The 12,500-nt window shown below is 39.9% G+C and overlaps 1 protein-coding gene across 4 annotated transcripts in view; it reads right to left on the reverse strand.

Moving 5' to 3' along the window:
* Nucleotides 1-1,766: 1,766 nt before the first annotated feature.
* The window catches only part of LOC137983076 (vesicular glutamate transporter 2-like), a 63,543-nt gene continuing 52,809 nt past the window's right edge, over nucleotides 1,767-12,500 (reverse strand). For all 4 annotated transcript variants that reach the window (XM_068830260.1, XM_068830261.1, XM_068830259.1 and 1 more), the window contains exons 4-11: nucleotides 11,667-11,866; nucleotides 10,170-10,257; nucleotides 9,324-9,410; nucleotides 9,054-9,184; nucleotides 6,723-6,872; nucleotides 6,229-6,361; nucleotides 4,460-4,698; nucleotides 1,767-2,802 (exon numbers count right to left, since the gene is read on the reverse strand). In XM_068830260.1, the coding sequence (XP_068686361.1) occupies nucleotides 2,641-2,802; nucleotides 4,460-4,698; nucleotides 6,229-6,361; nucleotides 6,723-6,872; nucleotides 9,054-9,184; nucleotides 9,324-9,410; nucleotides 10,170-10,257; nucleotides 11,667-11,866 (1,190 nt within the window). In that variant the 3' untranslated portion in view covers nucleotides 1,767-2,640. The remainder of the gene's footprint in view (nucleotides 2,803-4,459; nucleotides 4,699-6,228; nucleotides 6,362-6,722; nucleotides 6,873-9,053; nucleotides 9,185-9,323; nucleotides 9,411-10,169; nucleotides 10,258-11,666; nucleotides 11,867-12,500) is intronic.

The raw sequence follows: 12,500 nt of genomic DNA on the forward strand, positions 1-12,500 counted from the left end.
GTCTGAAACTTGTTCTTGGCACGGAGAAGAGAAGAGTACGACTGACTTAATACTAGGGAAAAGAGGAGGTGAGTAGAGAAGTCGGCGAAAGCAAAGAACTGAAAGGGGAAATGGAATCCTCGCTCAATCCAGTATTCGCTCTATTCACCACTAAGAAGATCAATAGATGGCTGGATACCATTTACAGAGTCCCAGAAGTTTCAGGCCAGAAAGTCATTTGTATGACACGTTTTTTCCCACTACGATGACTCGAGCCCGATACCAGGCTTTGCATTTCACTTTCGATTCGTTGCCCGCAACTTGTCATAGAGACATCCATGGCGCTCCCATCATCAATTTATATGTACCAGGTTAACTCCAAAAAAGTGTTTTTTTTTACGGTAGAGAATATATCATCGAAAATAATATATTTTAAACGCCAGTGAGATGTGTAACGATATTTTTAAGCGAAAGATAATCGCAGTTTAGAGGCAGCAACTTAAACAGTTCAAAGACAACGCAAAAACAAAGGCTTTTCTGGGACTCAAACCTATCATAGAGCGATTATATTGCCATGAATTCTGCACTACCACAATGCAACCATCAAGGGATCTGAGAATTTGTCAACTCAACATTTCCGTAAGGATTTCAGTTGAGGCATTATTTTATTCACCTGTTAATTTATAGTCTACGTTGATTGCAAAAGTATTATCTCCTGTGCACGAGGGTATATACCTCCAGATGCAATTACTAAACATCTCCATCGATGACTAGATCTCTTCCGTTATCCATACCGGCTGATTTCTTAATTAAACTGCGAGAAAGTTCCAAATCCATTTATAACCTCTCAAGAATGTAATTTCCTTAACATTCCTCAAGTCCACAAAGTCAAGAAAACCCGTTTTTCTACTACAAGAGAGCGGGAAAAGACTCTAAAGTGCACCGAAAGATTTATCTTTCAAGGTGTTAAGGTAGGCAAGCCTTCATCAGAAAACAAAGAGATTCAAGCTTTCTCAAAAAAAAAAGACATTCTGTTTCGTTGCTTTGTCTCCAAAACAAACATCAAACAACGTTTGACTGTTGACCCTCCACTTTGTCAAAAGGCGAAACAGGAAATATGGTAAGGTCGGCAAAGTATTGACGGCGAGTGCAACTACTGTTGTTGACTAGTTGTGACTGATTGCAAGATTACGGAAAATTTGCACTTTAAGTGTATTAGAAACTACTGTGTACTATTAGGGCATTTCTGTTATTGAGGCTAGGAAACAATTGGAAGAAATTTACATTTAATACTAAAGGATGCACGTTGTTGTAAAAATCGACGCAAACCTAAACTCTGCTCTCGTTTGGTGAGTAAATCTTCGCCTTGCTGAGTATTTGTTTCATCAAAACGAAGAGGTAAAGAAAACAAAGAGATCGCAAACGGTAAAAAAATGTAATCTGGTTTCTCAAAGACACATCATGCAACTTTAAAAAACCGACGTCACTGCAGATTTTGCCAAAAATGGCAATTGATTTGAAGCTCTTAAGAGATAAACATGTCAAAGAAATCGTCAAAATTTCAAGACATTTCCAGAGTTCAGTTTTTTTTAAAGGTTGGTTCTCCTTTAACTAGCCCAATCGTTTCGCTCACTGTCTTACTATCGGGACAATTATGTGAGAACAATACACGGACGATCCTTTTGACGTCTGTGACGATCGCCGCTGCTCGGATAGGCCCCACTCAAACCGTGCAAAAGCGCTTTGTGGCGAATTTTTCCCGTATCAAGTAAGAAGCACTAAGTCAATTCCCCTGTCACTGATTTGTTTTATCTGATAGCCGTATAGTCCGCGAGGAGAGTCACGGGTAAAAACAAACTGAAATATAACTAGTGATGCTCTCGCGGGATAGTAGACTTGATCCACCCCCTACCACACCCATCCCATTTGCGACCCAACGTCCATTGCTGGATCTGACTACGAAGTGCTGCGGTTTTCGTCCTCGTATTTGCATTTATTTATGCTTTATTCAAACTAATTCTTATATTTAACTGCGTTAATTTACAAATGCACAAATAGATAAGTAAATAAATTAAAATTTCAATTTGTTGGCGAAACGAATGTTAGTAACAGATTCCTCTATTCACTCTCGTTAAGTTAAACGCCATGTGGACATCGTCATGCGAAACGTTAGTATTTTTAATCTACTGCGCTACTATCACTCTTCAGTATGCGTAACTCTTTTTGTAGGTTCAACAATCCGCAAACTCCCCTTAACTTGTGGCCGTATTTGCTCACGTGTCATACCCAGGTGAGCTGGTGAAGTAATTTGGGGGACTGGGAAAAAAAATTTAACGCCGTATCCCACAACCACGCGCGGCCTTGTTTCCAAATTTCCTGCAGTATCTCCATCGCCAAAACTCAACAGATCATTCCGTGTCTCCCACATTTCCCGTTACTGAATGAACATTCAAGTGGAAACCGCCGAGATCTAACCTCGCCTCTGCCATGTTGAATTCGGAAATAACATTCAAGGCCGCGAGTGGTTGTGGGATACGGCGTTAAAATGTTTCTCTCCAGTCCTCCGAATTACGTCACCAGATCACCTGGACACCATGACCCTTTTTCAGATACAAAAACGTAAGCCGAGTGGAGATGCAGTGAACAGGGCTTTAAAGATCGTTATCTGTTTTCTATTTCATCTTCATCTGTTTCCTCAATCAGCGGCGAGTACGCAGTTGCCCAGTGTTGTTTGTTACCAGACGCAAAGATGCAATAGAAGATTGCTCCAATGATGTAGATAAGTCCACCAAGATAAAAGACTACCCTCCATTCACCGGCACTCTAAGGAAAGCAAGTTAGCAAAAAGATAGCTCTAAAACGCCAGTCCGCGACTGACTTAAGAGGGAGGCGGGGAGGGAAGTAGGCGAAAGTACCGAACCCAAAGGGGAAATGGAGTCCTCGCTCACTCCCCTTTCTTCAGGCCCTGATACCCAGTATTCGCTCAATTAAGCACTAAGGGGGTAAAAAGATTGATGTATACCATTTGCAAATTCCCAGAAATTTCACGCCCGAAAGTCAGTTATATGACTTCTAGTTTCTCACGGCGATGACTCGAGCCCGATACGAGGCTTTGCATTTAAGTTTCGTTGCCTGCAACTTGTCATAGAAACATCCATTGTGCAGAGGCGACATACCCCTGGCTCTCCCATCATCGGGATACATGTACCAGGTTACCTCCAAAAGACTATTTTTTTTACGATACAGAACATATTACCCAAGCGAGTAATGAGAGAAATACATGAAAGATGTTATGCATCAACTGGGAACTCAGAAAAATTCCGAGCCCCAGGTGGGATTTGAACCCACATTACTCGCATTACATTATTAAACTCTCATTACTCGCTTGGTGGTTGGTTGGTCATTTTGCATCTCTGATATGCCTTAACGTGACTGCGTGATGCAGTTAGCGAGGTGTTATCGCCGCTATGCCTTAACGTGACTGCGTGATGCAGTTAGCGAGGTGTTATCGCCGCTATGCCTTAATGTGACTGCGCGATGCAGTTAAGAGTCATATATGGTTAAAATTTGACTATCTGACTGCGTGATGCAGTCGTAGTCTATAACAACATTTCACCCTCGCTCACCACAGAGTCTCCAGTAGCTCAGCCGTTAGAGAATCCGTAGTAGATCACGGAGGGTCATGGGTTCAAATCCCATCTGGGGCTCGGAATTTTTCCGAGTTCCCAGATTAAGCATAACATCTTTCATGTAGAGAACATATTATTGAGAATAATGTATTGTCAATGCGATACGTAACGATGAAGCGAAAGATACTGATCGCAGTTGAGGCAGCAACTTAAACAGATGCAAAGAAGACGAAAGAATAAGGCTTTTGTGGGACTGGACCTATCATAGAGCGATTGCAATGAACGCTGTGCGCTGTGTTACCACAGTGCAGCTACCACGGGATCTAAGAACTTCGTTTCATGTGCTGTAAGAGGAAATCGAGAGTATGATAAGACCGGCATTTCCCACATGGCTTCAGTGGTAGATATTGATAATGACACTGGCACTATACAGTTTACTCTGTGCCCCAAAAATAAAGTGTTTCAGACGAGCAGTAAGATTTTTGGTGCCTACTCAAAACGAGTTCCTGTAAAGCAGCAGTCTCTTTTTAGTGTCTGTGTTATTGTCTTATGGCTCTTTCCGTTAGTCAGAACTGACCGGCCAGACCCGTCAGTTTGCAAAGAAAATGAAACAATTTGAAGGAACACTTGCAAGATAATCCCTCGCATTCTTCTAAAGGAGTATACATCAACGTCGAAGTGTGTTAATTTGAAGACTTTCTAGAGTTAGTCCTTTCAAAGCCCGGTCTGGCCAGACATTTCTTTTAAATGGAAAGCGCCCTTAGTGTCCTTAGATCACGACTGTTATGCCGGTTGGAGTTTCAGTGAACCCATAGCCCCCCCCATGGAAATGAAAAGCTCTTGGTACTTACATGATGCTGAACAATAACTCCGGTTAACAAAGGACTTATGATTCCGGGCACTGTGGCAACTGTATTCGAGAGTCCTATTAGAATCCCAGCAAATGGAGGAGCAATATCCAGATGATTGACAAAAAAGCCGCTGAACGCAAATCCACCACCACCGACAGCCAGGGTTAGACACACAACGGCAACCAACCAGTTCGTAGTATAGCCTGCAATGACTAGGCAGATACCTTGGCAAAGAAACCCTAAAAATGAAATGGAACCGCTTAGAGCGGTTTTCAAATGAGGGTCGGAAGTAATTAGTGAATTACTTTGGTTTTGCATTACTTCACTCATTGATTGGTTCAAAGTTCTCGTGCCACTTTTTCAACCAATAAGAAGTGAAACCAAAACCAATCGTGGCTTGCGCGTGCACATTTTCCCGCGCTTTGTGTCGGCTACGTGTGATTACTTCGAATTTTGATTGGTTTACTGGATTGTTTCCGTCCTTTTTGATTGGCCAAAGTTACTTTGGTTTTGGTTTTACGACACTCTATTGAAACTCGCTCTAACTCAAAGTTAAGGTGCATTTATACAAGGTCAACTTCAACCTGACGAAAACAAGTGAAAAATTTTTTTTAACCCGAAAAATTGGTTGCCAAAACGTCAATCACCACTCACCAGGAATATAAAATTTCACCAAGGCACTTCCCACTGAAATTTGTAATTATCTTTTTCCGGTCGAGGCTAACCCTGTTTAGAGGACTATTTCATTCTTTTTATTCAGCCCCTAAACCAACACTCCTCGAATTTTCATTGACCCAATTACAAATATTTCCTGATTTTTCAATAAAGGATAAACATCACTGTCTCTCAGCTATTAAAAGTATGAAAGACGTAATGCAAATGAAGCATTTCAATATACCACACAATAATCTGAAGTTCAGTAATATGGAGGACTTGCTTGTTGGTAATTGCTAGCATGCAAGTTTGCCATCCAGAAGCTCAAAGTACTTCTTGAAACAGATTTCAATTTCCAACTTTGAGATTCCTAAAGGAGCTATGGCACGCAATATTACCTGCTGTACTATTGTTATTTTTGTGTAATATTGTATAATAAGTTTATTGTAACGATGGGGTGAAATAAAGTATTAGGGAGCTTAAGCACGCAAGTTTTTGAGACCCGAACGGCAACCGGAAGAGAACATTTACGGTGCCAGCGCAGTGGTGTCACCTAGATTTTTAAACAAATCATCCCTAATGGAGAAAAGATACTTAGCAATGTAACCATGGTTGTGTGAAGACAAGTTAAAAGGGAAAACAGCTCACTTCCGGTTGCCGCCTGCGTCTCAAAAATGCGCGTGCTTAAGCAATGTTGTTGTCGTTAAATGATGTAATTTCATGACACCCAAAATCCCAAAAAGTAAAACAAAACATCACACTAACCACTTCAAAACTGTTGAACATCATAACAGAAATACAGCAAAAGGAAAGAGAAGCATGGATGAACACAAACGGACAAGATTGAAACAGATTGCGTTTGGGTAATCTTGAAAAAGGTTGGCTCGGAGTTTTTCAAGGTATGGCAAATTGCCTCGATAAAGGTCGTTTTTGCTCAGAATCATCTTGTTTCTGATGTATAACGAATTTTATCAGTAAAGGAATTCCACATTACCACTTTCAAGTTTCAAACTCGTGATTGACTAAAGATTTCCCCTTAACACCTAAAGTAATGTGACATAGTCTCTTTCATGACCACCATATGCACCATTGAACAAACCCTTGACACCACTTACCAAATGAGTTGAACACCTTACGGACGACAGATGTCCTTAAAATTTGCCTTCTGCGCAGGTAATCAGCTACTTGTCCCCCTACTTGAATGGTAAATGCCATGACCAGATAAGGAAGAGCAGAGACCAAACCAGCCTGCAGTGAAAATAAACTCCTTGAAAAAAGAAATACTAGGATCTTGTCCACATTAAGGTTTACACAGTCTAGGGCAAGATATTCAGAAGTGGAACAAAGATGTTAGTGAGCATTATAGTGTATAGCTCCACCTTAGAGGCAACGGCAAACGCCACAAAATGACTTGCTCTCTCAAGGGTGTTATCGATGGGCTTAACACAAGGATGTTGAACAATCAGCAAGGCCACTAGTCAGACTGTTTGCAAAAAAATATCACAGTTGCAAGGGTGCATCACTTACAGATAGAGTTGCTGTAATTATAATATGGTTGATGATGACAGCTAGTTATGCAAAAGAATCAAGAAATTCCCAGTAAACACACCTCACTGAGATCAAAGTCTAGTCTATGCTTGAGAAAGCTTGGGAGCTCTGTCAGTAGAGTGTAAAATCCCCAGTTCTCACTAAAATGAGCAACTACTATGGCCCAGACCGGTAACGAGGTGAATATTGCCTTCCATGGAACCTTGACATCCTAAAGATTTGCAATAAACAGTATTCGAGACAAAATAGAAACACCATCATTTCCTTACAGTGTGACGCGCCTTACCGTGGCCACCTAACAAAGTTTTTTTTTTAAACTTATACGACAATCAGGGTGAGCGAATTTGATTGACAGTCACCCGTCCTTGCAAAGTTCACACAGTTGTAGTTGAACACCGTTGAATGAGTTGTTTGAGTTGACAAACTTACACATAGTTTTCAAATGCGAAAGTTGTTGGGTGGCCACGGTAAGGTGCGTCGCACTGTAACAGCAATAATAATATTACTCATAGCATATCAGTAAGTGTAAATTTTACAATGTCCCTTGTCCCTTGCTAAGGTTCTGGGGTCCATTTCTGAAAAGACTCCACAACTTTTTAGGACCGTAAGGCCTTAGTGAAACTGCCATCTGCTTGTTTTAAAAAGGTGATCTTTTAGTAATGTTTTGGAGATAAAAAACAAAATGATTGTGAGGTTTGATGGCTCAAAACCTTCTCTTCTTAAAGGGAAATAAAGTCGGACCTCTATTAAGCGGCCACCCTCTGGACTTTGAAAACTGGCCGCTTAATAGAGGTTGTGAGAGAATGTTTTCACACATATTAAATGAAAGGTGTTACAATTGAACCCACTGGGAACTCGGAAAAATTCGAGCCCTAGATGGGATTCGAACCCACGACCCTCCGTGATCTGGAGACTCTATGGTGAGCAAGGGTGCAAATTTCACCCTTGCTCACCATAGATTCTCCAGTATCTCAGTGGTTAGAGCATCCGTACTACTGATCACAGAGGGTCGTGGGTTCGAATCCCATCTGGGGCTCGGATTTTTCCGAGTTCCCAGTGGGTTCAATTGTAACACCTTTCATTTAATATGTGTTAATAAAGGTTGGTCGTTTAATAGAGGTAGAATATAAATTGGGCAGAAATGATAGTCAGCCTAGTTTTAATGCCTCTACTGTATATAGCAAAACGCTTGTTTAAAAGTGAACATCTGTGAAGATAAATGCAAAAATCATTGAAACAAAGTTCAATGATACTGTGCAAAGTTTTGTTGCTCTAACACAGTGAGCATGTAGTCGATATAGAGTATTTTTTAGTGTTGAGCATGTACAGGAAAACATGTACATGTTCAGTTAATCAAAACATCAGTTAAACAAAAACATCAAGTTTCTTAGGCCTTTTTTGCATCAACAGTCCGTTAAAATTTTAACTTAAAAGATATCACGGACGATTTATTTAAAATATATTTTTAAAAAATCTGTCACTGCTGTTTGCAGTTGTGGAGCTCAGAGTTCTAACGAGGCGATCCTCCTTTTTTCCCCCTTTCCGATAGATTAAATTGCAGTTCTTGTTGTTATCAGTTATCATTTTCATATTATCTGTCACCATTTCGCTTGAAAAGATATTTGCTGGCCGCTTATTGGAGGTAAAAAAACACTAAATACGAAACTTGCAACAGCAAAAAGGTGGCTGCGGCCTCCTAATAAAAGTGGTCGTTGAAAAAAGGTATCGAATACAGCGCGTTTCACTGAAATACAATTTCGAACTTTGGAAAGTGGTCGCTTTATAGGTGGCTGTTTAACAGAGGTCCAACTGTAGTCAGCATTAGGACCGTGCTGACCTGGACACTAGTTTCATTAGACTAAGCGTCTACCTCAACCCGAAATCAAATTGTGCGTGGAGTTTATGTGCTTGAAATCTGTTTCAATCCTTTCAGGTTTTCATTATATTTTAAGTCTATTCATAACTGAAAACCTGTTTTGTCTTATACTTTTTTTACTCATACTAGGTGATTATTTAAAGTAACTTGACTAAAAAATGGTGTTCAGTGCACATGTGCAACAACTAACCATGTCCTTTTAAGGTACAGAGGGAAATGTGACACCCAGAAAGTTTTCGGACTTCCGAAAAATAAGCCCTTGAAAACTGGTACCGAGAGTGTATTTGTTGCCAAGATCAGAACCTGTCTCCTGTATTGAAATTCAAAGGCCACATTTTATGTACCTTTAAGATTTAAGACAAAGGAAGAAACTTGTAAAAACTCCTTGGTCATTGCAACAGGGGTGAAAACTAAGTTTATGCTTAATGCCCACTTGTCTATGCCAAGCCGCTAAAGACTACCAAATTACTAGACGTCAATGATATAATCCGTATGTTGGTCATGGTATCATATTACCTTTTTCTGTACATCATTTGCTAAAGAGGTTTCTATGTACAACCGTTCTTCTTCAGAAATACTTGGATCTTCTGATGGTGAATTTCTAACACATAAAAACCATGCCATGGCCCAAGCCAGACCTGTGGAACCTGGAAAGAAAATTGTGTGATTGAGAACTACCGGTAGCCCTTAGAATTTGCGAATCTCTTTCTTTAGGGTCTTGAATCAAAGATAAGGTTTTCAGAGTTTTGCAAATTGGACAGACATGTAGTTGGATAACTAACTTACCAAACACATAAAATACTGACGGCCAGCCAAGATGTTGAGCTAAAAGACCAGACAATGGCATAGCAATGACAGTGCCGACATGAGCTCCTGCAAAGAAAGTACTGATTAAGGACCAAAGAAAATAATTATATGTTTCGAATATACAGTGGTGCTGATCTATAAGTACAAGAAATAACTCTGCCAAAGAGTTAGGAGGAATCCTGTAACCTCCATAGGACCCAGACCTTCAAATTCTATTAATGTCTTGGTTTGGTTTTATCGTGAGCTTTGGTTGTATAAAGGGCTCGATCATGTATATTGTTTTTTAAAACTGATCACTTCCTTCTGTATAAGCAGCTTTGTCAAATTCTGATTCTTTAATGAGAGCAATTGCACAAACTGCATAGCACAAATACCATAATTATGATTAGTAATAGCTGTTGCAGTTGCAGTTGCATACACTACCTCAGAGACACAGTCAACTTGTGGTAGACTAAGTCAGTATTAGCAATTAAGTATCAGATGGCATGATCCTGAACAGTGGAAGACCGCACATGATGATGATGATGATGATGATTACGCACATACTTAAAGGAAAATATCATTTACTGAACAAAGTTTTAACCATTGTTTCCCCCACATTCTTCTGGCAAGAGGAGAGAATAACAAACCGTAGGCCAATACGAAATACATGAATTCCTACTGCAAGGCTATAATTTGTTGTATTAATTAACCACTGGCAACAACTTTTGTTTGAAATTTCCAATATTTCCCAGAGGTTCTGGCTTCCCTCAAAGGTCGCTATTCTCAGTGCTAACTGAAAACATTCCCTAGATGGGGATCACAAGGAGTTTTAACTGTACAAACCTGATACAGAAATTGTAGTCAAGGTACTTCTCTCTAAAGGAGGAGCCCACTTAGTCCAGACTGCATGATTTGCAGGAAAAACAACACCCTGTATAATTGTTAAAATCAAAATAAATTTACCTACATGTACACTCTCCAGATAAAAGGCAAAATCAACTTGCAGCCTTGGTCTTTAGTTACGTGTATGTATGTTACTTCCAATTAGGAAATAACTTGAAGTTAATGTTGCAGTTCCCGTGGGTATTTCTATTAAAAAGACACAGTTATAACAAAACCCAAGAGACAATGTTGGCGTAAAAGGGGGGAGCACCGCTCCACGATTGGCGTGACAGATGACTTCCGTAGCGTGACTAAAAGCCTGAACTTATTTCCCGACGCACAAGGAAGTCTCCACGGCACTACGAGCTAAACGAGCTAAACCTCCAGCCAGCATCGTGCTATAATGGAAAGAGTGTAGGCGGTAAAAATAGGTCAAGCCTCCTTATCTCCCCAGCACTACGAGCCGACTCTGCCGGCAGGTGCTGGATCGGACAAGAACAAAGGCAGATAGAGAGCGTAAAATGGAATAGCATGAAAAACACCAAAGCTTGGGGAAGTCGCTGTGAGACTTAACCGAAGCGTGTACTGAGAGGTGAACCCAAATTTATTAAACTTGACCTCAACAAAACCTCCGAAGTGTGGGAGGGTGGGACCACAGAATACAGAATACTAAAGAGCTCACAGAGTGATACTTTGGACTTTACTAGACCTTTTACACTGAGACTAACATCTAGGACTAAACCAATGGTGACTAATATACCATCTAATACAAACAACTTGTATAGCGCTCAACGCGACATCAATGGGGATAGTTGTTGCTTTTCGTCCATCCAGATGAAGGATATAACTGTAAGCAGACAGTATTAACACAAGGATAAAGGAACTCAGTTCGAATTCTTAGAATATACACTGTAGGAGTCCATTCATGTCGTGTTTGCATTGCGTTATGTTTAAAAATTAACATGACATAGAGGATAGCTCTAACAAGTCACGCTCCATTAACGCTGTTCTGGAGTCTTTGGGTTAAAACAAATGGCAAATAATAAATATTATTTTATTACCAAACATGGAGAAACTGATGGTGCAGCTGGGTGATGTGGACTTTTGAGGATGGTTAGCAACTATGGAAAAGATTTACACTCAGATATGTTGGCACCTTTTGAAGGCCCTTTTTGCTTAGGTTGCATTGTGAGAAAAAGTTGCTTGCAATGAACCTCAGTCCCGATTTGAGGGTTTTTTGGAAACCACACCTTCCACCTTGTCATTTACTACATGTCAAATAACCCTAAGATTGTGATTACTGTGACTGAAATGATTACTTTAAAAGAGATAAACGTTATAGGTCTGGAGATAAAAAATCCTTGGAACATATTTTTTGTCACTTGAAAAGCCTAGGCCACCTACCGGTAATACAAACTGTACTGCAAAAATAAACAGCCAATGCCTGTTATAACAAACCTCACACAAGCCAATGAGAATCCTTAATGCAACTAGCAAACCAACACTGGCTCTTGCAAACACTGGTGTGAGCAGTGTGAAAACAGCAGTTGATAAGATGCCAAGGCCAAACAAGTTTTTGCCACCAAACTTCAAGGCCAGATAGCCACCAGGTAGTTGTGTAATAATGTACCCATAAAAGAAAGAACTTAAAACAATTCCTGCAAGCAAATGTTTGATAACAAAAGTAATGTTATCAGTTGAAAGCACAAATAACTGATTAAATGTGTAACTAAATTGAATTGTACCTTATGGAGCGTATCTACACGTAAAATTAAATAATACCCATAACCCAGAAAATTATGGAGCATCCATCGTAAGCTTTTCACAAATTAAGATTAAGGATGGTGCCTGCTGTTGTTATTGCGCATATGTTCTGCGCATCTTGAGATACTCGGGTTTCCTATCGGCGCTGCTTACTAATACAGTGATATTTTAGCGCGGTTTAAAACTATCCAGAGAAAGTAGATCTTAGTAAGTACAGCTGTACTGTTGGTATCCAAAAAGAAAATTGGGGGTAACCATGCATTTTTGAGAGATAATTAAGCTTCAATTTGAGAAAGAATGCCATACATTGCTTTGTATTTTAAACGTTTTTACAAATATTATTCATCAATATCTTTGAAAAGTTTGAAAAATGCATGGTTACTCCCAATTTTCTTTTTGGATTTCAATAACACTTGTTAAGATCTACATTTCCTGCATAATCATAAACTGGGGCAAAAATACCTTCGAATTAGTAGCAATTAACCATCCTTAAGAAATACAAAAAACATTCTGTGGTCATTCCTTTTT

Source organism: Montipora foliosa, chromosome 13 (assembly GCF_036669935.1).
Source record: "Montipora foliosa isolate CH-2021 chromosome 13, ASM3666993v2, whole genome shotgun sequence".
Taxonomy (NCBI): Eukaryota; Metazoa; Cnidaria; class Anthozoa; order Scleractinia; family Acroporidae; genus Montipora; species Montipora foliosa.